Here is a 26,410-nt window from a genome sequence, read left to right on the forward strand (position 1 = left end):
AACACCCTCACTGACCCCGCAGTATCAGTATCGAATGATTTGATTAAACGGTGACTGAGCAAACTGACGTCTCTGTCTGGGCAATGACTCACTAAGAGCATAGAGAGACTCAGAGTGAGACTGAGAATAAGCTGGAGAAACAGTGAAGAGGTATGTGGGTGGAGGAAATGAGACCGATCTGGGAAGTGCCTTCCTGAAATAATGTCGGGATAATGACATCACTACTCGGGGGAAATCTGAAAGTAGTCAAAAAAAAAACTTCAGGCTTATTCACGTCATCTCAACTATCACAGTCTGCTAACAAGACTGTTAAATTTTACACTTGATCATAAAGGAACATGTGCACAGTGTGGGGTACATAAATAGCCGGTATTTTAAACACCGTGTAAAGTTATGAGCCTTTGAGCTAGCCGCTTAACTTGCATGGCTAATTTGTGAATGTATCCCAGTCGCTGATGAATCGCATTAATACATGAGAACAATGGTTTTAACAGAGCTACCACTATGTCTGTGAATATTCGGTTTTACTGACCACTTTGATTTGCAATTCAAATAGAGCTTCAGCACATTGCTGAGCTGCTCGCATACAGACGAGAACCAGGTGATCTGCAAAAACAGATGCTTTGAGTTCCCTCAATTCCCTGTGGTTTTCACCTTCCCCTTGAAGTGAGACACATACACCATGAGACTACAGGTCAGTCGCTATTGTTGGTGATCCCCTGCAGAGCAAAAGCCTGGAAGCAATGCAGGGTTTTGGGTGCCTTGCGTCTGCTTTAAAGGGATCACGGTGTGACTCTGGAACAAAGAGGGCGGTATGAACCTGATATTCCCTCAGCGTCACACAAACAGCCACGTCTTTCACACATTCAGTCCTCTCCCCCCTCCTCTCTCTTTGACTTCACCGTCTCTGCAATAATGTGCTGGTGCCCCTTTTCAATCAAGTGTGACTTCCAGCTGGGAAGGGATATACTTGGTTGGGTTATCAGTAGAGTGTTATACAGTGTTCTACCATACAGCAATACAGCAATATAAATGCTCCGTTCTTTGCTTATTTTTCTTTACAGCTTTTCAGTTTACATATTGATCACTGTAACTTCTCCATCTTTTTCTGCCTTCTCTTAGATGTAAAGAGGGACTGGTCGGACCATGCTCTCTGGTGGGAGAAGAAGAAGACATGGCTGTTAAAAACCCACTGGACGTTGGATAAGTACGGCATCCAAGCTGACGCCAGGCTGCTCTTTACGCCGCAGCACAAACTGCTACGGCTCCAGCTCCCCAACATGAAGCACATGAAAGTCAAGGTCAACTTCTCTGACAGGGTCTTCAAGGCTGTGTCGGACATCTGCAAAACTTTCAGTGAGTGAACGATCGACTCCTTTTCAGAGGAATAGAATGAATAGTTTTATTTTAAGTGGACATGTGAAAAGTTCTCATGAAGGCAATGTGAGATGAGGTGTTGTTGGCAAGTAGTTATGTATTTGAAATTGTTTCACTTGCAAAATGGGGCATGCAGTTTACTTATGCAGACCCTGTTTAACTGGAAACTTCCTGTGGTGATAGTATTTTTGGAAAAGGTCTAAAATGCTCGACATCAAACATAGCTAATCATGCCCTTCCTCCCTCTTTGTTTTTATCCCTGGCAATTTGTTGTGTTTATTAAACACAGTCTAAGCTTACAGAGCCAAAGTGGTGTCTCCTGACTTTCAGCCCAATCTAAAGTCATGTCCTTGAAACCAGGGCTCCAATCAGTCTCACAATAATGTTTCGTAAACAGAGATTATTTATCTGTCTCAGAAACAAAGGTGTGCAACAAGGTACACAGAAATGACTCCTACTGTTGGTCACAGTCTCCTTCTTATAACATCAGTTCTAATTTAAGTGTCCTCCATGGCGTAACTAATGCTTAAGGGTCACACGCACACACTATAGATATCTGTTGATCTGCCAAAGATGACTGAGGTCACATGCTGGACTCCAACAACCCCTGACCTACTAACATCCACTTTTCTTCAGCTCAGATCTCAACCCTTGCCCCTGCCTCTCAATCACTATCTACAGTACAGTTTGCAGGTTTGACAAAACTCTCACGCACGTGTATCCTTAGACAGGATCATAGCACACCTGTCGTGTCCTGGTCACTGAACTGTGTTCGGCAAGTAGGATCAGGGGCTCCAGTGACAGGGTCTCCTGTTGGTATCGCTTGACTTGAGCTTTTAGTTTGGTTTCTGCAGAGCATTTTATTTAGTGTAAATATACAAAGAAGCTTTTTTTGAAAATACGGGGCAGAGACATCTGTTATATTCACATTTACATAAGAATACATTTTAGAAAAACTTATTTTAGCTGACTTTGCAGGTTGCAAGATTTTATTTTCAAAAATAGAGAGTGGGGATGTTTTTTTTCTTTTTGCTGTAGATGTATGACAGCTTACTAAGCTGACTTACAGTTGCAGTGACCTGGAAGCATTTTTTGTTATTTGGGCAGGTTTCAATTTGACAGTTTCCTCTGCATAGTTTCTCCTGCCTGCCTGTGAGCTGCATAGTGAATACGAGGGGACAGGAAGAGTGGAGGCCTGTCCAGCTGGCCTTTGTTTCAGACAGCAGAAAGGGAGGAGCAGGGATAGTGGAAGACAGAAACCAGAAACCAGATTTGATTCTTCTTTTTTTTTCCAGTGATGATGAGCTTGGTTTTAAGACCAGATCTAGTTCTCGTGTTTAGTTCTTCAGTCATTGGGCTACTTGTGCAAGTCTGCAAAACAGAAAGAGAAAACAGTTTTACAACTACCTCATCCAACAGTCTTTTACTTTGCAGTATTAACAAACATTATTCTTTACTCCAAACTAATGTTTTGTCTGGTTTTTAGTCTCGTTAGAGCAATTAAATTCTGTCAGTGAACATCCAGCATAAGAAATCAACATAACACTCTCATTGTCATTACATACTTCTCCCATGTTCAAGGCAGCTTGGTCTTGACAAATGCACTCCATCTGGTAAGACTGGAAAAGAGAAGAGGGCTCAGCAAAAGGCTGATGTACTGTAATACACAAAAATCACTCAGTTCCACTCCTGTTTTGACCTTACATCCTGTCCTGCACTGCTTAGTTGATAGGAAAAAGAGGCATTCGGGATTTTCCACAATTAGTTTAAAGATAACAATTTTGAACTCTGTAAACAATTCAGAGTTCTCCAAAATTATATTTTTTCCACTTTTTGTAATGTCTTCTGTTTTGTGAAGAAATGCAACTACAATGCTACCGGGAAAACTGCTGTCACAATTTCCTGGCCCAATTCACACCAAAAGATACTCAGCTTAAAGTTTTAGAGAACGGAGGAAATTGTCGAATCTTCATTTGTTTGATGATGCAACCAATAACTTCGGTATATTGTGTAATTAAAGTTCAGACAAGTCATGAAATCCAACTCACTCCCCAATCCTGATAGATCAGCTAATGTCATCCCACAGTAGGGTGTACTGTTGTTAGCTGCCTTTCCTGCAAGCTGCTTTGATCCCCACCAAAATTCCAGCTCCTCCTTTTGCTCACTGTGCCATCTTCACAACCTGGTTTCTCATATTGACTAAATATATATTCAGCGCACCCACACACACACACACACACACACACACACACATACACACACACACACACACACACACACACACACACCCTCCCTCTAACACCATTTGTTCTGTGAGCTAGCAGACAGAATGTACTCTTCATAACTGACTAACACATGACTGAGGACATTGGAGCCTGAGGTGGTGCAAATCTGCTGCCTCCCTTAGAAAAGCGTCATTTCAGACTAACAACAACAGACTAACAACTGTGTAAGCTCTTTTAAACTACTGTGTGCTTGAAAACCAACACAGAGCGTTTTCTATGGAATGGCTAATAGGCAGCACCAGTAATGAAATGTTACAGTGAGCCATTAAATAATATCTGGCAAAACAGACTCATCAGTAATTTGTCAGTAGCACCTCACACGAAGAGTGACTTTGAAGCAGACATCTGTAATTTTTTGGTCCCACCACTTTGTCCTCAAGAAACCTTTCTGATTTTTGTATGGACCTTAGCTCTGTCGTTTTGGTCCAGCAGAGTTATGACCCATCAACCTGTGGCCTGCTTGACTGGGCCCAAATGTGCTCTCAACTGTTGTCATAACACAGGAGTACTGTGGTTTGGCCTCAGCTCCATCTCCTAAATGTAAGTGCATCATTATCCTTTCTGAGTTGCCTTTTAGCACATATTTAGCCTTGTGTCTGACAGAGAAAGAGAACTGTCACTCTTCCCAAGCCACTAAGGCCGTTTGGAATAGATTGTCAAAGCCAGAGTGAAAAATAGTACAAGAGACTTGTGCCATTTTAAGAACTGAATGAACTCGTAGTATGATTTGACTTAATATAAACACCAAAAGTTTATCATTCCTTTATGTGTAATCAGCTCAATTCTTAAAACATATAATGCAAATGGTGTGTGTGTGAGTCTTTAGACCTGTGACTCAACTGCAACATCTAGCTTCCATGTGTGGTGACAGCAGAGCCTGTTCTGAAACGCATGTGAGCTTGGCTTGGAGCTGCTTGAACCAGTTCTCCACTCCACCTGTTACAGGTGCAGGTTTGAAGTACCCTTCAGCGCTCAGTAGATCTTCTGAGCTGAAGGACTATCCTCGCCACTTGTAGTCCTTTCCACTGGGAAAGGTTTTCCATATTTTATATGGAGGACTGCTACAGCACCAGACTGGTAGCATGTGAAGCAAAGGGCCCGGCTTGGTGGTGAGCAGCTAAAAAGAACAGAACTAAAAAATAAAAAAAAAACAACAAAAAAAAAAACTTAAACTTAAGTGCTGTAAAATTAGCCTGTGATGATGTTTGTGATTCTTCTGCGGCTGGTCTTACTCACTGCAGTGAATCATCTGTTCCAAAGAGTAAATCTTGCAAGCGCTGCTGGCTCCCAGTCAATCATTTTCCTCTGGCTTCAGGCCTGGTTACTGCCACAAGTCTGCAGGACAGAAGATTGGGATCTTATTGTCTAGGTGTCATTTCTGCTAATGAAAATCCACCAAGCCTTTGTAAGCATTCTGACCATCACCCTCCTCCTCCTCTTTCCTCCTCCTGACACCAGCCAAAAGTGGTGAGCGTAGGAGTATGAATATGTCAGCAAAAAATTAACTACAACACTTGCCCGGGATGAGAATTGGCATTTCCAAGACCATGGTTGTCAGCCAGAAAAGGGTGTACTGCCTGCTCTGAGTTAAGAGTGAAATATTTCTTTAAATGGAGGCATTTAGCTGTGTTGAAGCCTGGTTGCCAAGTACGAGGAGAGCTGAGCAGAAGATCAGCAGGGTGATTGATGTAGTTTCAACAGTTATGGAGATAATCTACATTCCTACCACCTATGGCCACTAACTGTGGTGGGTAGTGACCTAAAGAATGTAATCATGCATACGAGCAGCATAAATGATCTCCTGAGTAGATAATTTTTCTGGATGTCGGTGCATTTTAGTGGAACAAATTTGCACGTTATTAAGCAGCCACAGATTTTTCCAGAAATCAGATACACTGCTGCATACGTGTACATGTTTATAGTTCTTAATTAAATGAAGTTTTTGAGCTGTCTGGTTTTGACAACAAACTTAAAGTAGTGTAAACAATTGAAAAACATGGCATTAACTCATTTCATTGAAATAATAGGGATCGATTACATCAGATGCATTATCTCCCCCAGGGTTTGTCATGCTAATATTTATAATATGGAAAAGTTCCCAGTGTTAATGATAGGCTCATAACAATTAAACAGAGTTAGGTTGTAATAAAATGCCACATGGTTCTGCAGTGTCTCACAAAAAGACACAGTCCTATCCATCTACTTGCCGTTTGATACACACTTTACTGTGTATATTTGCCTCCTTGGGGGCTAAAGCGCAGCAGCAGGCCTGGAACTCACATGGCTGTATAAGGGCACGGGGACTGTGCTCGTCTGCTACAGCAGAGTGAGAATGGGGGAGGAGGGAGGCAGAGAAAGGGTGAGCTCCCATCTGGTAGTTCTTAAAACTCCTGGAATGCTTTTGCTTTAGTTACACAAACCAAACAAGCTTGCACACCAAGCCAAGACGTTCTCTCAACCCTTCTGCCTGTGCTTTCCACAACACCTTCTTCAGTTACTTGAAAAAAAATGATTTGATTCAATAGATATAAGAAAATGGATAGCTATGCACTTGATTACATAAAAATATGAAATATTGCTCTCAAGTATCTGCGTGCTCGTCAGTTCATATGGAATCCTCGAGAAAACCAAGTCCAGCTGAGGGTCCAGATGTGCATTGCTTCTAGACGAGCTCCATCTATTCTAGTCCTGACACATTCTGGCCGTCTCACCGCCTATATCAGAACCGCCCCAAGCCATCCTAAAACATCATTGCTGCTGCTGCTGAGTGATGGTTCCCTGGCCTCCAGGCCCAAGGGAAGGAGGGAAAAGAGAGAGAAGCCAGGGAATAAAGACTGCTCTGTTTTAGTCATTATATTCAGTATGGCGGGTGTCTTACTGTCCGAGTTGGATCTTGCACACTTCTCTTCCATTTGCATACATGCAGTTACAGTTTGGTTCTTTTCATCTTTATTACCTGTTTGTTGTGAAGAGTTTTGGGAGGGTTTTTGGCGGGCAGGGGGGTAAAAGTAACGCTACCTTACTATTCTCCAATGTCGGCTGAATTGTGTTATTAATGTGAGTTGAAGGAATTGTCTAAGGAAGAGGAGTAGGAGGGCGATGGAGGATGTCTGCTCAGTCTCAGCTGGGGATTAAAGTTAAAGCAAGATTTGTTAGAGCCCTGAGAAAAGGGATTTACAGTATTCCACCCTTTATGTGCACAGCTGTCTGCATCTGTTTCCTTTTGCTTTTTTGTCCTTCTTCTCCCCCCATCTGCCTCTCACCTTTTTTTTTTAGATTTGGGTTGGTTTAGTGTCCCTATTTTCACCTACTATACAGCTTAAAGTCATTGAGGTCATGTGGTTTTATTTCAAGCCTATAGTTAAAAAAACACAAATTACTGTATGGTTTTGGGGACTCTATGACATCCAAGCCTGTCTGTCTTTGTGTCCAAATGGACTTGGCTTTGTTGCTAGTCAAGGTTTATGCTTATGTGACATTGAATGGATCTTCTTAATGTTTCTCCCCAAAAGATATCCGCCACCCAGAGGAGTTATCTCTACTGCGCAAGCCCCGTGATCCCAAAAAGAAGAAGAAAAAGTTGGAGGAGACGGAAGAAGATGATCTGGAACTGGAGGGTCCGATGTTAACACCTGGATCAGGTGAGCTGCTTCTATGGCTCGTTAACAATGTTTTCTAAAGAACTCCAACTGAGTTTGTTAACATAGGAACAAAAATCTTTCTTGATGAAGAAAGCCAGGGTATTTTTGAGTTCATATTCCCAACCCATGAGTTGAAAGTTTGTATAAACCTAACCATTTAGTTTTTTTTAGATTCTGATCTGTTTTTAGGTAATCAGGAAGAATTTTCATTTTCTTTTGTTGTGAAAAACAATTGCTCCTATTTTCCTGGGACAGCAGGTTGTATGGCAGGTTGAGCTGGCCCCATGAAGCTTCTTAGATTCTTTTTTGTATTTCATGCACTTGCGATTTAAAAAAAACAAAAACGCCCACCCAAAACACTAAGATGACTCGAGTTTGGTGTGCCCTGCTTCTCGTGACCAAATATGAATGTGTGAGTTTGAGGCCTGCATGGGATCTACAGCCCTCGCTCTCAATTCCTTGGCAGGGAGGACTAAAAATGGCTGAGATTCCACACATAGTTGGTCACGCTGCCATTTTAAACCCAAACCAGGCTACAGGGGTGCAGTCATACTGACCCTCCTCCCTCCTGATGGGAGACTTACAACCATCTGAGCAGGGAGGAGCAGAACAAAACAGACTGCTGTCACAGAGTTAGCATTAAGCAGAACTGCTAACACCATCAGACAGGGTGAATGAGACTCTTTGTGCGATTAGTCTTTTCTGCTCTGCAGAGTCAGCTCAGTGTGCACTGAATGACTATATAGACTCACCAGTTGCAGGGATAGCAGCCTGAACACTCATTGTGAAAAACAAATTCTCCTGAAATACAGATTTGGATCTAGGGTTGTCAAAAAAATTGATACTCGGATACTATTTGATACTAAAAATGGCTCTCAGATTAGAGTCTCAACCCGGCAGTGCTGTCTTTGCCTCCTCTAGTTGACATAGACCTTCAAAAAGCACTGCTGCAGATAGGCAGGCACACAGCCCCTCCCCTCACTAGTTGAACACATGAACAGTAAGTTCAACACTGGACAACACTTCAAGGAATTTCAAGACATTTTACACGGTTATCAGAAACATTAACCTGGCTACTGGACACATAAAAGTTTGCTGTTTTACTATTAGCATTTACCTGGTAGCTACATTAGCCTGCTGTTAAGTTATCATTAAGATGCTAATGATGATGCTAATGGTGGAACTAGGCAGGAATCGTTATCAGTACCTGCCCGACATTAATAGGCTGTGTAAATTGTGTTAGACTAACACAATTATTTGTGTCTAAAAAGTGTGTTGCTCTACCCCTAACAGTACGATTTGATCAACAATGAAAAAATGGTGCCAACTCACCAGACGCACAGCACTACCTCAGACAACCTCAAATTTTGCACTGCTTAAAATTATATAAGATAGTGTTAAATATGTAAAATAACATTGATGTTATTGTTGGTTTAGTTCTTATCTTGTAGAAAAGATTCATGTGTCTTATTTTATTTTTCTCCCATGGTACTCAGAATGCTATTGAGCATTACTTTGTATCAAGTTTAAAATTCTAGTATCATTACAAACCTATGTGGATCAGAGTGAATGTGTATTTATTCACTCATATATTTAAACGTAATGAGTGATTGAAACTGCAAAAAGCAGTTACTTCCCAACACATCGATCACGCCCAGAGTTGCATCACCACATTTTAAGGGGTGTGCTACACACTCCTCTACGCCTTTGGTTTAGATACATTTTGTTCCCAGTGGGTAAATGTGGTCAGAGTATTAGGTGGTGAGGAGAAACAGAGTTTCAGTAGGAATGTGGAGAATCTGTTTACTGTCACCAGTCTCCTTGTGTGAGAGTGTGTGTGTGTGTGTGTATGTGAGCGCACACACACACATCAGATCGCAGATCACATGCTACAGTCAAAGTACATTTCATGGCCAAGTTGTAAGATGTTATTCCGTCCCCTCGTGAGGAAGGGCTGGCCTCTTGGCCCAGATCTCCTGATAGAAATCACAAGGCTTTGAAAAGATGCAATCAGTACCACAGAACCACCTTCATCACATTTAGGACTGCAATACTTAGTTAATCAATTATTCAATCTACAGGAAATTAATTTGCAACAGTTTTATTAATCCATTCAAGTCTTTTCACAATCCACCTTTTTAAATGTGATTATTATATTTTCTCAATAAGCTGATAAAACAACACATTTGATTATAATACCATTCATAAGAACTTGTGACAGTTATTTTAACACTTTTCTGAAGTATTTGAGTCTGATTGAATGTTTTGGAGATACTCAAGCTTTAAACAGATCATTTTGCCTTTTTCTCAATGTCTTTTTAACTGATTTATTACTGACGAGAACGGTAAAAGAAATACATACAAGAAATGTGTGTCTATCGAGTACCTAAACACATGCAAAATAGTCTATGTGTACTGTACAGTGAGCTCCACACTGATCTCGGAAGCAAATGAAATGGGTGGATATCTAAACAACAAGTCCATAATGAGTACATGACCATTTATTTCCACTTGTAGACTGGCAATCTTTTTCCAAAACCTCAATCTCTATATTTAAAATTACTATTTAGGAAATGTCTCCACACTCGTTTGACCTGCCTCACGTAATTGGTCATTTTTGGTAGAAAAACCATGTTACTCATCCTCAGCTGTTGTTGTTACACGAACATAGACACGACGCTGCACGTGATGCCAGTTCAGCAGCTCCCAGTGGAGCGGCTACGCCTTGGCATGCCCACTGTTTGTAATCGTCTGTCTTGTCAGTGTTGAGAATGACAGACCTCGAACAGCCTTTACTTTGTAAAAATGTGCTGCACTTTATACATGCAAGGCTGGGTCATTCTGACCAACGCCTTGCCTGGGTTTTCAATCAGTCATGCTGCGTTGGATGGTTATGAATGGGTGGATGGAAACTGCAGAACTTCACTAGTCATGCCAGGGCGATCTCCCTCTGTGAAGAGGGTAAACTGAGTCATCCACTCTGAGGCTAGCAGTTGGCAGTGTCTGTGGAAATGCCAAAGATATACCCCATTCTTGTATTCCTCAACTGTTGTCTTTTTTCTTCTGTTTTCTTCTATGCCTGTACAGTTTTCTGTGTCTTAAATCTGTCCACTTGAGTTGATTTCTACCCGTTTCCTTCCTTCCCTCTACATTTTCCTGTCTTTCTTTTTCTTACTCTTTCTCTTTTCATCCTAGCCTCTGAGATAATATACATCGGACCTGTGAAAGGTAAGCTTTCCCCTTCCTCTGTCCTTTCTTTTCAGCACTGCTTCCTCAGCATTGCCTCCTCATTCCTCTCTACACCCCACAGCTGGTGTGTTAAGGTCACATGACATATGTAGCATTTGGGACTAGCAACCGAGTCACCTGACTGGTCCTCCTAAGGAAGTCAGCTGATTCGGGTAGTCTCATGACAAAGGCTTTGCGCCCTTTTAGCATTTAGCTCATTGCTCACTTTTCTTAAAGCTACTCCAGCGGCCTGCTCACTGTGCCTGCAGGATAGCCAATCACTTGCTTGAGTATGCAGATGTGAGATGGTTGTTATCGGGCAAGTTATATGTATTTGTGTTTTTAGCCATAAACTTGTGTTCAGAATTAAAATCACATGCTTATAATCCTATCTGCATGCTTCAAATAGCAGCCCACACAGGAGCGCTGTAAAAACCAAATCCATGACAGTTCATTTATTGACCACCATCCCATGGTTTACTCGTAGTCTCAACAGCTGATGGTAGTCCTGCTCCTTCCATCTAAGCCCTCTATGAATCTCTAGTGTGGGAGTATTAGCGAGTAAAGTCATGTTAGCATTCTTTGTTTTTGCACCAGCATTGGAGATTCAATAAACAGGATGGAGGAGGCTCCTTTGTGTTATTAATGGAACTCCAGCTTTCAATTTATACACACTTTCCCTAGATATTTGGCATTCCCCAGGGGACCCTACGGGTGATAGGATAAGTCTTCTTGACCTGATGAACTCTGCATTGGGAGGAAAACCTTGAAAGAACCACTGATCATCCTCCCCCACAAGGAAGGGGAGGCCATAGCCAGCAACATGTTCTCATGACCTCAGTTTGCAAACATAAACATCCACATGCACACTCACATACAGAAACCAAGCCCACTTCCTGATTTCAGAAGGGGTTTAATGGTTTAGCCAGTGTTGCTTGACCCTACAGAGGGAGAGTTGGAATGGAGGGGAATGAAAATACTTTGGAACTTGGACTAACAGGAAATGCAAATAACTTCACTTTGGGGGCTTTTGTTTGTAGGCAGACTCCCAAATTAAAACACTGCAGACCAAATATACATATAACTCAGCATTTAAGTTGCTTAGACACTTAGTTTATCAAAGGTTTTTTTGTTTAGTTATATTCCTTTAACACGTTTAAAATATATTCAATGTATTCTCCTCCAATATTTTTGTACTCTCTCTCTTCCTTGTGGGTAAATTGTGCTGTAGTATGCTGTGTGCAGTGCATTCCTGCTGGTTTTTCTTTTGGTCTGGTAGTAAATGGGTAAACCTGATCATGTTGTGCATCATCTGCATGCTGATCAACATCTACCCCACCATCAGCAGGAGGGTGGTGTTGAAGTCACTCATCTGCAAAGTTTGTGCTGGTAGTCACATGGTGTTTTTGACCACTAACTGGTCAGGCTAGGCTGCATTTGCGTGTGCTGAGAAGTCTTCACTCTTCCCCCTCAATGCTGTGTTAGTGACTTATGTGTACTTAACTTGATTGTGAGTGTCAGTATTTGGAAGTTTTTTGTGTTAGGTTTGTATTTCTGGCTCCGCAAGGGAATAACTGATGGTTATCTTTTTTCAGGGAGCATCTACTCTAGTCCAGGCTTATACAGTAAGACCATGACCCCCACCTATGACTCAAGGGACGGCAGCCCTTTGTCACCAACATCCGCCTGGTTCGGAGACAGTCCCCTGTCAGAGGGCAATCCCAGCATCCTTGCTGTGAGCCAGCCAATCTCCTCACCAGACATTCTGGTCAAACTGTACAAGCCCCAGTCCCTGCTGGACAAAGCCAAAATCAATCAGGGGTGAGTTAAACTTTGCTTAGTGGTTTAGTTAAAAAAGGTTGTTAACAGACGACATTTACAAGAGACTGCTTTCATGTTGTGTGAAAAAATAACATATTCTAATTAGCTGTAATCACTGTTTGCACAGGTGGCTGGACTCATCCAGGTCTCTCATGGAGCAGGATGTAAAGGAGAATGAGGTGCTGCTGCTGAGGTTTAAATATCACAGCTTCTTTGACCTCAATCCAAAGGTAAATCACACAGAAAAAGCACTACAGCACATTGTAGTCAGTTGAGATAATTATTGAGAACCTGCCATGCTGAATAGCTCTGTATCATCATATTCTAAAAGCACCAGATATAAGTTATTATAATCATAAAGTAAGCAGGCATACATCTAGCCATTAGTTGGCACGATTTGGGTAAAAATATTTTTTTAACACTGGCCTGTAGAGCTTACCTTCTATATCTGGTACCGATGACCTGAATGGGGCATTTGAAAGACTAGTTATTTGATACTTTTGTATCATTAATCACATACAACCTTTACCTTTGACATCACTGCATTCAAAGTTGTCCAGTTTGCTCAATAATATGATTTGATGTGCCCACAGTATGATGCCATTCGAGTGAACCAGCTCTATGAACAGGCCAAGTGGGCCATTCTCCTGGAGGAAATTGAATGCACAGAGGAGGAAATGATGATGTTTGCTGCCCTCCAGGTAAGAAGGCTGAGTGTTTGCGTACTGATACAGTTTAAGTTGGCAAAGTACGGAATTTAAAGAAACGCTGACCTTTTTTTATTGGGTGGAAGGCACGCTTTCTTCTCAGCTTCAAGGTAATGAATTGGATAGGATTGCAGCTCAGAGTGAAGCTATAATGCTGAAAGCCCTGTTGCAGCATGCAGGCTAAATCTTGACTATTGTGTATTGTTTCCTATTTAGTTCATACTAATAACAAAGTACTTAGGCTTTTAGATTTAAAGAGAGGTTCTTATTACAGAAGTGTACTCGTCAAACAGTTTGAACCCAAGAATTATTACATGACTCTTGGTAAAACAGAAACACAATTTTGGTCTGGGTGGACTTTAAAGGCACTGGTGGCATTGGATTATTGAGTTTTGAGACAAGTTCAAAGTAGATCAGAAGAAATGACAGTCGCTAGAATGGTTATTGGCTCGAATGGGAGTGATATACAGATTTGAAGCTCTTTTACACCCCTAGGTTTCCTCATGTACCATTGGGGTGGTGTTCCTTCTATTTCTGACCCTCATAAACTGTGGGTGCCAAGACCTGAGGACGCCACCCTGTCTTCACCCTGAGGGTAATTATAGGGCATCTTGGAGCACAGGACCCCATACCTCAGACCACCCACCCCAGAAAGACAAGGTCTTGTAGACCTGTTCACATTCCTTTTCCCACTCTTTCACTCTGAGGTGTTAGGTTTGTTTCGTCTGACCAGTTGTAATTACACTTCACTGGTTTCTTCTTACACTGCACTGGGAGAGATGCTAATCTAAGTTGGGTGTTTGGGCTGGTAGGTAGACTGTTGCTGCCTATCTTTTAGCACTTTAGTAGCTACTACTGCGTTTCAGTCTTGGCTTTTAGCTAAGGTTTCACTGTTGACAGATACTAAGGTCTAAATAAAGAGCAGTGATTGTCCAACTCTGGTATGCAGCTGGCTGGACTTAGCATGCTGTCACCCGGATGTATCACTATGGTAGTTCTCAAATATGAGGTAATCAGTGGTCAAGATTAGTGATTGACCTCATAGTCATGGACTTGGGACACAGGTTGTAGTCAGTACTTCAGCAGATAAAGAAGAAACTCTGATGATCACACAAACAAACAGGAAAATGGGAAACACTCCTTCCCAGAGTTGCATATTTTAAAGATGAGCCAGAGGATTGGACATCATGGCAAGCCCTTTGTCCTACAATATGAAGCCTTAGCCAGCTAAATCCTCACATCTCTATCAAACGCTGCATTGTATCGCTCACTTTCTTGACAGCTGTTCATTCATATATTGGTGGGGGTTGCTGATGGGGTGACATTATAAATACCATTTATCTACAAGCTAAATTTGGTATCTGTGACTCACTGATGGGTTTGTTTGTGTGTGTGTGTGTGTGTGTGTGTGGGGGGGGGGGGGGGGGGGGGGGTTGTAATAGAGAACAATCTCTTACTTCAGTCTTGCACCAGTCCTACATTCAGTATACACTTGGTAAAAACAATTTCATTGCCCATAACAGCCTGACCTCAGTGAATCTTTACCAGTTACTTTAGCACACTTCTCTTCTTTAGACAACTTTCTTTATCTTCAGCTTCTTCCAAAAAAACGGCATAGCTGGTAAACTCAGTGGTGTATGCTGGCAGCACTTGCTAACATAAATGCCAACACATCTTAAAGTATTTATATGGCAATTATCACAGATTGTTTTTCCTTTTTATAAGATGTAGCTGGAGCGTTTATGCACCAGTAGCACACAGTCTATCTCCACCTCACACTTTCTTTAAATCTCCGTGTCTCAAGTGTTTTATTTTAGACCTGTAAGCTTTAAGGGAATGGAAACTTAAATAATAGATTGCAGGTTTCATGCTTTTAACCAGAGCATCGCTCTTTGTTTCATTCTCAGTACCACATCAACAAGCTGTCAATCATGTCTTCAGACAACCACATGAATAATAGTGAGAAGGAGGTGGATGAAGTGGATGCAGCCCTGTCAGATCTGGAGATTACCTTGGAGGGAGGGAAGACTTCCAACACACTGGTATGAGACAAAACCACTGGTGCTTGAGCGTGCACTGGGCTTGCCTGCATCCTTTTTGTCCAAATGGGCGTCATTATGTGAATTTGTTTTTCCCAATTGTGAAATCTTGGCATCGGTTAGGTGCTTTTGTTTCTACTTGTGACGAAGTCTCCTTTCATCAGCACTCATAAACATGAGAGGAAACGCACGAAGACAATGCAATGCGCTACAGTTTGCTGGAAGTGCAAAATTTCACAGTTATTCAAAAGCTCTGCATATAACAAAGAGCTGGGGGTTCTAAGGCCCCACTGAAAATATGTCTCTACTGTTACAACAGCTTCTTGAAACATGTATTCAGCTTATCAGAGGAAACTGACCTCTGAGATATTACATAAGAAGCCAGCTTACTGTGCTGAGCAATGACATGGAAAGTCAAGTGTGAGGTCATTGTTTTGTGTTTAATCCTTTCCCTTTTTTTTCTTTCCTTTTATTCACATATATGTATGTATGTTAAAGTCTTCCAGGCTTATTTTAACAATAGCTTTCCCCTTTCTCCTAGGGTGACATCACATCTATTCCTGAGCTAGCAGACTATGTTAAAGTCTTCAAGTAAGTCCAGTGCCATGAGTTTAAATGCACCTTTACTATTAGCAAAACCACTAAACACTGCATGTTAGTCTATGCAAGATTACATTTTATCCAAAAGCTGTTGACTGTGGCGGGACCATTCTCTGGCCAAGTAAGCCTGTTGCCTGTTTTTCTTATCTCTTATGAGCTTAAAAGGCAACCTGAAAACTCAGCCTGCAAAAAATCTAGAGTGATTATAGTTGGACCAAGCTTTCAAATCATATTCATTTTTGGCTTGAAGCCTTTGCTGACAGGCAGGTGGCCCCTTGGGTGGTTGTCTCATAAAATGTATATGCTGGGGGGTATGATATCAAGAGGCATTTCCTCTTTTAATGGTTTTCCACAGTGCTGGCTTCTTTCCTATTCATCTCGCTGACTTTGCACTTGAGAAGCTCTACTTCTTTTTCTCCCCCTCCTTTGTACTTATGATCTCCCCTCCCCCGCTGTTCCTCCTCACCACCAATAAAGAAAATGGTTGTTTTTTTCCTTTTTCTTGTTTTCTCCCACCTGAACTCTGACATGTCTTCCGCTTTTTTCTCTCTCTAGACCCAAGAAACTGACATTGAAGGGCTACAAGCAGTACTGGTGCACATTCAAGGATATCACAATTTCCTGTTACAAGAGTAAAGAGGAGGCACATGGGACACCTTCCCATCAAATGAATCTTAGAGGTGCAGAGACATCCCTAGTTGCATAAGAGTACACACACACACACACACACACACAAAAACCTCAATGTCATGCCCAGTTATTTTTTTCCCTGCAAATAAAAAAATGTGAGGTTGCATGTCTAAAGAACAGGCTCTGACACTTGACCTCTTTTTCCTGTCTGCACCATGCTTTTCTATTTGTAGGCTGTGAGGTAACGCCAGATGTTAACATCTCTGGTCAGAAATTCAACATCAAGTTGCTAATCCCTGTGGCTGATGGCATGAATGAGATCTGGCTTCGGTGTGACACGGTGAGGCTGAAGTTGGTGCACCCTTTAATGCGCTGTCTTATTCCTTTTTAGAGTTGGTTAATTATGACTTTTCATCTCCAGGAGAAACAGTACGCCCACTGGATGGCTGCATGCCGCTTGGCCTCCAAGGGGAAGACCATGGCGGATAGCTCATACAACCTGGAGGTCCAGAACATTCTGTCCTTCCTTAAGATGCAGCACATGAACCCTGACCTACCCATTGAACCAGTTGCTACTGATATCAACCCAGAATGCCTGGTGTCTCCGCGCTACCTGAAGAAGTACAAGAACAAACAGGTAAGCCATGTAGTCCAGGTTAGGATCTGTTTACAGCAATGTGAAGGTTAAAATGGTAGAAATGTTTGGTAAGGGGAAAAAAAGGGTTATCATCTAGTCTAGTGTGTATTTTTAGAAAAGCTGATTACATGGTTGAAAGGTTGAAAAGCATCTGATTCATTCATTCTAACATCTGAGTTGTCTTGCATTTAAATACCTGTTCCTCTCCTCCTCCTCTCTACATTTCTACCCACCACGTTCTCAGCTCTGTGATTGTAGACAAAAGGACATTTTGGTCACAAGCAAACCTCGTTATAATCTGGTGTAGCATTTTATTATTAACGATGAATGTTCTCAAGTGTTATGTAGATTTGTGTGTTTGTGTACCCTGGAACAGCTGAGTACACGGCTGCCATGGTCGGTGAGGGAGGGGGTTCCCTTCTCGTAGCTTATTCACTCAATCTGGATTTGTTCTTATCGTAGTAGGAAAATACAGTGGTGCTAGGAGGCTAGAATGATGTTGGGAGGCTGCTGCTGGTACAGCAGGTGACGACTCAAATATTATCTGAAGCATAACTTTAAGTATCATTGATGTCTGGAAAAAAATGCTCAAAGAAATGAGGGAATAAAGGGGTAAAAATGGACATAGAACAGGAAATGATCTAGGCAGGTTTGAACCAACTGCCTGCCTCAAAACCAGGCAGTTGAAATAGAAATTATTGACACTCTAGGAGAAGTTAGACTTTGTTAGTCTGTGCTGCAAACTTCCTATAGGTTACCACAGTACAAAGCAGTGTTTCTCTTTAATGCTCCTTTCATAGAGGAAATGTGCATGTTAAGAGATCAAACACACAGCAGTACTAAAAGTCAGCAGTTAATCCCGAATTAAAACAGCTCAAATTTAAAGTTTCAGTTCTGTCTTTCTATTTGAGCCTGACTTGCTATCTTCTTAGTTTAGTCAGGAAATCCCTTAAGTATATTTGGGGTCACGCACATGAAATTACTTCCACATCTATAACAAAACCTACTGATAAAAAAATAAAATCAAAGAGTTGATTTAGTGTCAGGTAAAAATGGCATAAATGTGTGTCACTGCCCAACCTACAGTTTACCTGATGTCACTGACAGTGTTGGTCAAGTTACTTGAAAAAAGTAATCAGTAATTAATTACTGATTACTTCCCCAAAAAAGTAATCCCGTTACTTTACTGATTACTTATTTTCAAAAGTAATTAATTACTTAGTTACTTAGTTACTTAGTTACTTTTTAAAAACATGATTTACAACCTGAATAGGCGATAAAGCGATAGATCTTTCAGCCCAATTCTACTTTTTCTACATAATCCATCATACAAAATGTAATCAAATGGAAAAGTCTCTTTTTAAAACTTGTTTTGTTAGTTTTAATCTTTTAACTTTATGCATGAAGCAAAATTTTAATTATATGCACCATTCTCTGACTGGAAGAAATTAGTTTAACATTTAAACCTATTTTCTGCACATTCCAGCACATAATATATATATATATATATATATATATATATATATATATATTGTTTACCTTCACTCTTTCAGATGCAAGTAAAACACAGCAGAAAATAAATAAAGTCAAAGACTAGCGGTCCTTTTGCTCTATTTTCACCTGTAAAGCAGGAGTAGGGTAGGCGGAGGGTTATCCTGGTGCAGGTGTGCCACAGCGGTCAGTGGAAGGATACCGCAGTTTCTCTGTGAGTTTCCCATTACGTCGTAGCGCACTCGGTGCTTGCTTGGAAGTTTAGGGGTTTTTTTTCGCTGTAAAAAGAAGTTTTCTTCCCACGCACAACGGACACTAATGTTTTTGTCACTTTTTATGGAATCAAACTCAAAGTAAGGTCAGTACTTCCACGCTTTAAACGCTGCACGCTCATACTCTCTCCAGCACTCGATATATGATCCATTGTTGATCTGCACACAGCTGTTGTCACACACGTCGCACTCGCTTACGTCACTGTCATGAGACATTCTCGCAAGAAAATCACGGTTTTAGTAACGCAGTAACGCAGCGTTCCTACGGGAAAGTAACGGTAATCTAATTACCGTTTTTGCAATAGTAATCCCTTACTTTACTCGTTACTTGAAAAAAGTAATCGGATTACAGTAACGCGTTACAAGTAACGCGTTACTGCCCATCTCTGGTCACTGAGAGACAGAGAAGAGTCCTAGCTCACTTTGGCTCATCTTTACCTGCACTATTTTAGAGTTCTTTACATTTTTTACATGTTTGCTGTATAAATTAATCAGAGCTGCAGTTGTGGCCAGTGACAAAAAAGGGGTGTAGAAATAGATATGGGGTTTTTTTTGTTGGGGGGGGGTTACAGAAAAGCTACTGAAAGAAACACTGTGGCAAAATAATTGCATGGAACTGGGGCTAGCTCAAATAGGAAGGTTTTTTTCCCTTTTTGTTTTTTGAGTATTAGTAGTAATAGCACAGGATGTGTGTCTGTCTGTAGTCCTTTCTGGCACAGATCCAGTCTCGCACTCAAACACAGTCTAATACATGATCTCCCTGGGCATAACATTAAAGCGTAATGGTGTACAATCCCTTGTTCTCACACACACACACACACATATGTGTAGTGGGCGTGGGACATCCGGAAATGAGCCATGCTTGGGAATGTTGCGCGGGAAAACTGTCTGGGATAAGCCCATTAACTCTTTAGCCAGCTGCAGCCCCTCCCCACCTCCCTTAAACTGGACTTCCTGTTGCAAGATTTGTCAGAGTCGACTTCTGTGCTGCATCTCCAGCCGGATACACGCACACAGGAGTTTTGCGATTACGTGAGTCAGGGTGGTTTCTGGATAAATGGGTTTATTTTAAACAGAAAATAAAGACCTGCAGCTTGGTGAAGCCCAACACTTTTCACTGCTGCTGTCACACATCGCCATCTTGTGGCTGACGAAGATATTACATAGAAACTGAGTTCAGGGTTTTTTGGTTTGTTTTTTTTAATGGCTCATTGTGTTTACAAAGAACAGGCAGGCATGATCTGACCTAAAATCTGCAGTTACACTGCCCACTTCCTCTATGTGAAAATGTGTGATTTCCTTGATTGCAGCTGTACTTTCCTTCTCCTGGCTGAACGCTGCATGCCCCTTTAGCTCCACAGCCTTCCTCCCCGCTTTCTGTTATTACAGTCATGTCCTGCATTGTTGTTGTTGTTTTTTTTATCTTTCCTCTCTCAACAATGATCTTACTGTCTTCTTCTCTTTGTCCAAACGTTGTATTCCTTCTGTCTGTATGCATCTCCTTCATTCCCATCTATCTTCCCATACCTACCTCTCCTCCTCAGCCAGGCTATATCAGGGACTTGGTAAGTTGTGTCCACTGGCTGCTGTTTTAAGCTTTAGATACTTGCATGATTGTTTGAACTCTGAACAGTTTATGTATCTGGGTTATCAAACCTAACAATAACTATAGCAAGTCATAGTGGCCGCCATAGTAGAGTAGATGGTATAGTTTCTGTATGTCACTTGTTATTAACTCTAACAGTGTTCTTTGGGGTGTACAAGATAAGAAAGTAACACATAATTGTATCACGTGAGCATCTGTGTGGTATGGGGCTATAAATATACAGACTGAGTGAAACAAATGGACCATGCAGGTCTTTTGCATGTTTTAGCTCATTTAACACACAGTCCATATGCAGTATTTAACATTAGACCCTTGTGAAAATGTTTTTAGACTGATGAATGGTTTAATGTATTTTATTCTTTCTTTTTTTAATAATATGTTTAGCCTTTAGTTAGTTGCTTATTTTAGTTCATGTATTTCTAATATATGTAAAGCAGAGCCCAGACTGCTGAAGGTAAGTGATCCATCACAGTAAATCTAATTTACGTATTTTATTGTAATGCAGTCCGGCAGAGACCACTAAAGCTTTTCAAGTGCATTAGAGAAGCTGTGATGTTCAGGCAGCTTCACTGCAACCTTTTTAATGTATAAAATGATCAGTCCATGATGGATTACTTATCTTTAGGGGAGTTTAAGTGTGGCTGAATTATATTCTGTGCTCACATTAACTGAAACTACTCATTCTCTAAGTGTACTGACAGAAATGGTAGAATCCTTGTTTTGGGCTATGTGGTCATTTTGACTTTCTGCTCCTGTGCTCATGGTAAGGTTTACGTTCCAGTCTTAAGAATTGTGTAGCACCACTGGAGGGAGGCACACATGTGTGAATACATGCATGCTAATTCACACAGTTCACCCTGAAAGCTTCCTTAAGTTGGCTCATTAACCTCAGTCTGGGCTCTAAAGCAGACTCTGATTCATAATTGTTTTCTAGCTGTACGTAGTAGACATTCACTGTGAACGTTCACTGGTTATTGACACCCTGCTCTGAAAGCTTTATGGGGTTAACCACAGCTTGTTTACACTTTGGGTGTGTGTTAAATTGGTGCATTGGGTTGTTAGAGTGTGGTGTGTGGGATGCATTTGTTTACAGTCATTAGTGTGTCTGTTTGTGAATACTTTAAATGGTGGGAGTAAATAAAAAAATACATGAAAAAAAAGTCATGTGTGTAATGAGTGCGGTTTTGTTTCTGTCAGATTTCAGCCCGGATTCTTGAAGCCCACCAGAATGTGGCCCAAATGAGTCTCATCGAGGCCAAGATGCGCTTTATCCAGGCATGGCAGTCCCTTCCTGAGTTTGGGATCACTCATTTTCTTGCAAAGTATGTTTGTAACAACTGACTAAAGATGTGTCTTTATCCAAAAAAACTCATCATATATACTGACAGTCACATATTTAGTCATTGTATCTACACACTTTCATTCCACAATAGATTCTAACTCTTTTCTTCTTTGCAGGTTCCAGGGTGGAAAGCGGGAGGAGCTGATCGGTATCACTTATAATCGTTTGATCCGGATGGACGCCAGCACCGGAGATGCCATCAAGACGTGGCGCTTTAGTAACATGAAACAGTGGAACGTCAACTGGGAGATCAAGATGGTAGGAAACCCACATAACTGCTTTACCTTTAGTATTACCTTCTTAAAAACATTATTGGAATATGGCAGACACACTGATTCGATCAGATACAAAATTAACACAGTGTTATAAAACAGAAGAGGCAAATTTAGTTTCTTTTTAACCTTCTTGGATTTATTTTGCTGGTTTGTTTAATTGTGTTTGATAATTAAGTGAATAACTTGATCTATTAATCTAGTAAAAAGGGTGGAAGTCAACAGTGAAAGTTCTTTGCATTGCTTGTTGTGATGTTAACTTAGCTGATCACACATATAAAACGACTATGTCAGCCAAAGGACAACTGATGTGACTGATGTGACTGATGTGACGTGCTCTGTGTGCACAGGTGACTGTGGAATTTGCAGACGAGCCCAGTCTTTCATTCATCTGTGCCGAAGTGGACTGTAAGGTGGTCCACGAGTTCATTGGTGGCTACATCTTCCTATCCACGCGTGCCAAGGACCAGAATGAGTCTCTAGATGAGGAAATGTTCTATAAGCTGACAAGCGGCTGGGTCTGAGCTGTTCCAGGCTGCCAGGGTTCAATGATTGTAGGTCAGGGGCCAGGAGGGGGAGTGGCTGGAGGTCGGGGGGAAACCTCAATGTATGAATTTATTTTACTTTTTCTTTTTAATCGTTTAGGTCTGCGCTGAAAAGCCCAGAGCAGCATGACTATTGCCATGGCTGAAGCTATTTTTAAGGTCATAGTTTTGTGGAGTTTTTTTTTTTTTTGCATTAATGCTGACAAGGTCATTTGTTGCAACACTAATATTGTGGTGGATGCAGTTCAGATGAACTCCAGTGGTTGAGCAGAAACCTAAGTTTGTCTGTTGTCCCACAACCACCTGTCTCCTCTCCTCCTGGACTGGCCACCAACTTACGTCCATGACGACCCTTTAACACCATTCAAACATCAGAATAAATCCCAAAGAATCTTTTTTTTCCCCACTTATTCTTTTTCACTTTCCTTTTTTCTCTCTCTTTTGGAACTGGACTAAAGAGGCTGACATAAAAACGTAGATAAAAATGTAATTGTAGTGCCTCAGGGACCTACAGTTACTCATCCTAAAAGGTGGTTATCAAGAGCATCTATAACAGCAGAGGTCAGTCGATCAGATCTGCATGTCCATCCTGTCCACTCTGTGAAAGGTTTTTCTTTGAAGTCACGTGTAAGTGCACTTGTGCAGTATATAGTCCTGTTTATGAATAAGCTGTCCTGAACTTTCCGTTTATTTTTTTGCTTCTGATTTCTGTCGTTGCCTCACAACTTGTGTCCTTGCTGTTGAGTCGCTCTGTTGATTATGTTTTAGCTGACAGGTTTGATATTGTGAGATGTACTCTGTATTTAATAGACCGCTAAAAATGAGAGCACACTACAGTTCAGTGCGACAGCATGAGCATCAAGTGGGTTCGAGTTATCTGGTTTCCGGATGATGTAAATGTCCTTGCTGCAGAAATGTTGATAGAGTGTAGTGCTGACTACAACCACCTACTAGGTTTTTTTAAAGCAAGGTGTAAAAATTTTCAGTTAGAATGTTCAACTAAGGTAATTAACATGCCTTTAAAACATGATGTCTTTTTATATTTTCCAAACTGTAAGCAGTCTTCTGTTTAGACAAAGCTTAAAGTGCACAGATTTTGTGCCAGAGAGCATTAACACATCTGTTTATGGCTCTTTTTCTGACCACAGTTTTAGGTCAGTTTTAGGTCAGCTTTGAACGGCATCCTCAGATCTGAAACCACTGATGTCTCATAGCGTAGTGCGTGTACACTACATAACAGGAGGGACATTATCACATATCCCTTGTACTGGCTTTTACATTAACGCTGTTTTGTTTGTCACACCATATAGTATTATTACTATTATTATTATTGTTGTTGTTATCGTTATTATCAGTACACACCAGCAAAAGGTCACAGAGTTTAAAAAATAAATATGCAAACTTTTTTTGTTCTGTCCTCAGTATGAAGGATCAGTAAATGAAGTATTTTTTTTGTAACTAATGTAAAAAAAAAAACACAAACATTTTTATAGAATTGTACAGTTTTGTTTTGTTTTTCTGCATTTTGGGGGTTTGCAGGTAAGCCATCTGTCAACACGTGTAGTAAATGTGCCTGCTCATGTTGTAGTCTTACTGAGTTTCAGATGAAGATATATGTGAATATATATGAAGATAACACTAGTCTCAAACTCCAGGTTTGGTTAAGAAGTTCTGTTGAGTATATATATTTTTCTAAAATACAGATACACAAGCCTTTTTCACTGTGCCCTGTCTCCCCCCCATTTCTGCTTTCTCTTCTACATTTCCATTTGTAGCTCTGTCATTTTTAGCTCATTTAAAAAAAAGAACTGACATTGTCATTGATGTGCTTTTTTTGCTGCAAGTTTGACTCTATGCCATTTTAGGTTACTTCACTACTTACTATTTGTCTGGTATTTGACACAACTGAAGTGTGCAATTTAATAATGTCCATATGAAGGAGAGACAAATCAGCAAAAAAAAGAAAAAAGAACAGAGGTAAGCAAAAACTGTTCTGTTAATTTTTAATTTCTCTGACTTTTTGTTTGCCTTCAGTGTCAAGAGTAGCAGTGCATGTCCTGCTGTTCTGTTTTCTGACTGTAAAAATGCATTTATTTAAAAAAATGAATAAAATAATTTTTATTTAATTACTTGTATCTGTCCTTGATTTGACATAATTTGCCATTACAATATAACATTTGCACAAAAGTAAAATATGACATTAAGGCTGCAACAATTCGTCGTTATAATCGACGACGTCGATCATAAAAATTCGTCGACGCGGAATTTTATTGTCGACACGACTTATTCTAAAAAAAAACCCACAAGTGTGTTTCTTGTACTTGCAGTAAGCTATATTCTGCTAAGACTGCACTCAATACTAACAAAGAAGAAACTAGCGAGAACGGCAAAACGAAGAAAGAAGGAAATGGAAACAGATTTAAAAAGTGAAAACATTTCACAGTAAACAAATGCAGACTGTGTAAAGTGGAGCTTTCCTACCACGACGTCACTACTGCAGTGTAGCAGAAGTATCCTCAGGTCTGCTCGATGATGTTAATGCAGCACTACGGATGATACCTACAGCCACGCTTACCGAGACTAACGAGCTGATCTACAATACGGCAGCAGTGATCAGTGAGATGCTTGGCTATAAGTTGGCTAGTGGATCTGAGGGGGGGGGACCCCAAAATGCTTGGACACTGCTAGCACAGGCGCCTACAGAAACGCAAAGCAGGAGATGAAGCATTGCTGAATATGTTTCCAAACCAACTTCATTCTAAGCCAAAGACTAGAAAATATGGTGAAGCATGTCTGCCCTTTGGTTTCACCTGCACAAGTGCCAAGGTCTCCCCTGCAGAATTGCTTTTCCCTTTGTCGGGAGCAGCGCTGGGCTGTTTAAATCACGGACAAATTCGTGATTTTTAGTTCACAAACACTTGTAATGACTAACTACTCCTGACATTTTGGAGATGTTAGCTCTTTATACAGCAAAGTTACAGTGGGATACAAATAATATCAGGCTGATCCTGCCACGATTTGTTCCCTGGTTCAAATCACGGACAAACAGTATCCCACAGCTGTTTATGTTTTTAAACCTATTTTGCACAGAGAGGCATTTTTTGAAAAATGTATTGATAGCAATGTTGAATATTATTACACAGGAAAAAAACAAAATAATTACACTGTCAAGCCTCTGCCTTTCTAAATGGAGGGACAGCAGCTGCCTGTGTATGTAAGCAACCTGCAGATAGTGAGTTTAACAGTATTTTGTCTCTATCTGCGATTCTGCAATTAATCTCATGTAAACAATAACTTGGCGCACAGGGTGACGTGAAAAAAGGCACATACCTGCATGAGGAACTCTGTATTCCTTGTCTACAGAGAAAAGCAAAAAAGGAGTTTTAAAAAATTATCCGTTTTCGGTGATTCGAAACGCCGTTTCAAAAATACCCGTGTAGGTGTGGACATAGCTAAAAGAGTTGGTAGTTTATTTTCTTACTACCTGTAATTTATTGCAGATTACTTGTATTTGCTTAATTGTTTACTAAATGTTTGAGGTGTGAAATAAACGCAATGGAGCAAAATATGGGTAAGTGTGGTTGGAGGATGTGTGCGTGCACGCGCGGGGGGGGGCGCGAACATTTTTCTTGTAAAACAAAGGGGGGCCCAGCAAAAAAAGTTTGGGAACCACTGGGCTAACCGAAGGTCGGACCACAAGAAGGGACGGTCCCATCCAACTACCGACCAATAACCTGCCTCAGTACTACATGGAAGCTCCTGTCAGGCATCATATCGACTAAGATGAACAGGCACATGGGTCAATACATGAGCGGGGATTGGCAAGAATACCAGAGGCGCAAAACACCAACTACTGGTAGACAGAACAGTCAGCTGAGACTGCAAGAAAAAGAAGCTTTTATACGTTACGTGAAGTT

The 26,410-nt window shown here is 41.0% G+C and overlaps 1 protein-coding gene across 4 annotated transcripts in view; it reads left to right on the plus strand.

Annotated features, from left to right (window-relative positions):
• fermt2 (FERM domain containing kindlin 2) overlaps positions 1-24,619 on the plus strand; it is a 38,625-nt gene extending 14,006 nt beyond the window's left edge. The window contains exons 3-17 of one of the 4 annotated variants that reach the window (XM_006798550.3): positions 1,123-1,356; positions 7,175-7,303; positions 10,499-10,531; positions 12,127-12,352; positions 12,480-12,582; positions 12,946-13,053; positions 14,967-15,101; positions 15,640-15,689; positions 16,254-16,378; positions 16,562-16,668; positions 16,750-16,965; positions 20,273-20,293; positions 21,532-21,656; positions 21,793-21,934; positions 22,299-24,619. In XM_006798550.3, the coding sequence (XP_006798613.2) occupies positions 1,123-1,356; positions 7,175-7,303; positions 10,499-10,531; positions 12,127-12,352; positions 12,480-12,582; positions 12,946-13,053; positions 14,967-15,101; positions 15,640-15,689; positions 16,254-16,378; positions 16,562-16,668; positions 16,750-16,965; positions 20,273-20,293; positions 21,532-21,656; positions 21,793-21,934; positions 22,299-22,472 (1,928 nt within the window). In that variant the 3' untranslated portion in view covers positions 22,473-24,619. The remainder of the gene's footprint in view (positions 1-1,122; positions 1,357-7,174; positions 7,304-10,498; positions 10,532-12,126; positions 12,353-12,479; positions 12,583-12,945; positions 13,054-14,966; positions 15,102-15,639; positions 15,690-16,253; positions 16,379-16,561; positions 16,669-16,749; positions 16,966-20,272; positions 20,294-21,531; positions 21,657-21,792; positions 21,935-22,298) is intronic. The other 3 variants (XM_087832728.1, XM_087832730.1, XM_087832731.1) reach the window with 3 other exon arrangements.
• The last annotated feature ends 1,791 nt before the right edge of the window (positions 24,620-26,410 follow it).

This window comes from Neolamprologus brichardi, chromosome 19, assembly GCF_056152115.1.
Source record: "Neolamprologus brichardi isolate AB-2024 chromosome 19, ASM5615211v1, whole genome shotgun sequence".
Classification (NCBI taxonomy): domain Eukaryota; kingdom Metazoa; phylum Chordata; class Actinopteri; order Cichliformes; family Cichlidae; genus Neolamprologus; species Neolamprologus brichardi.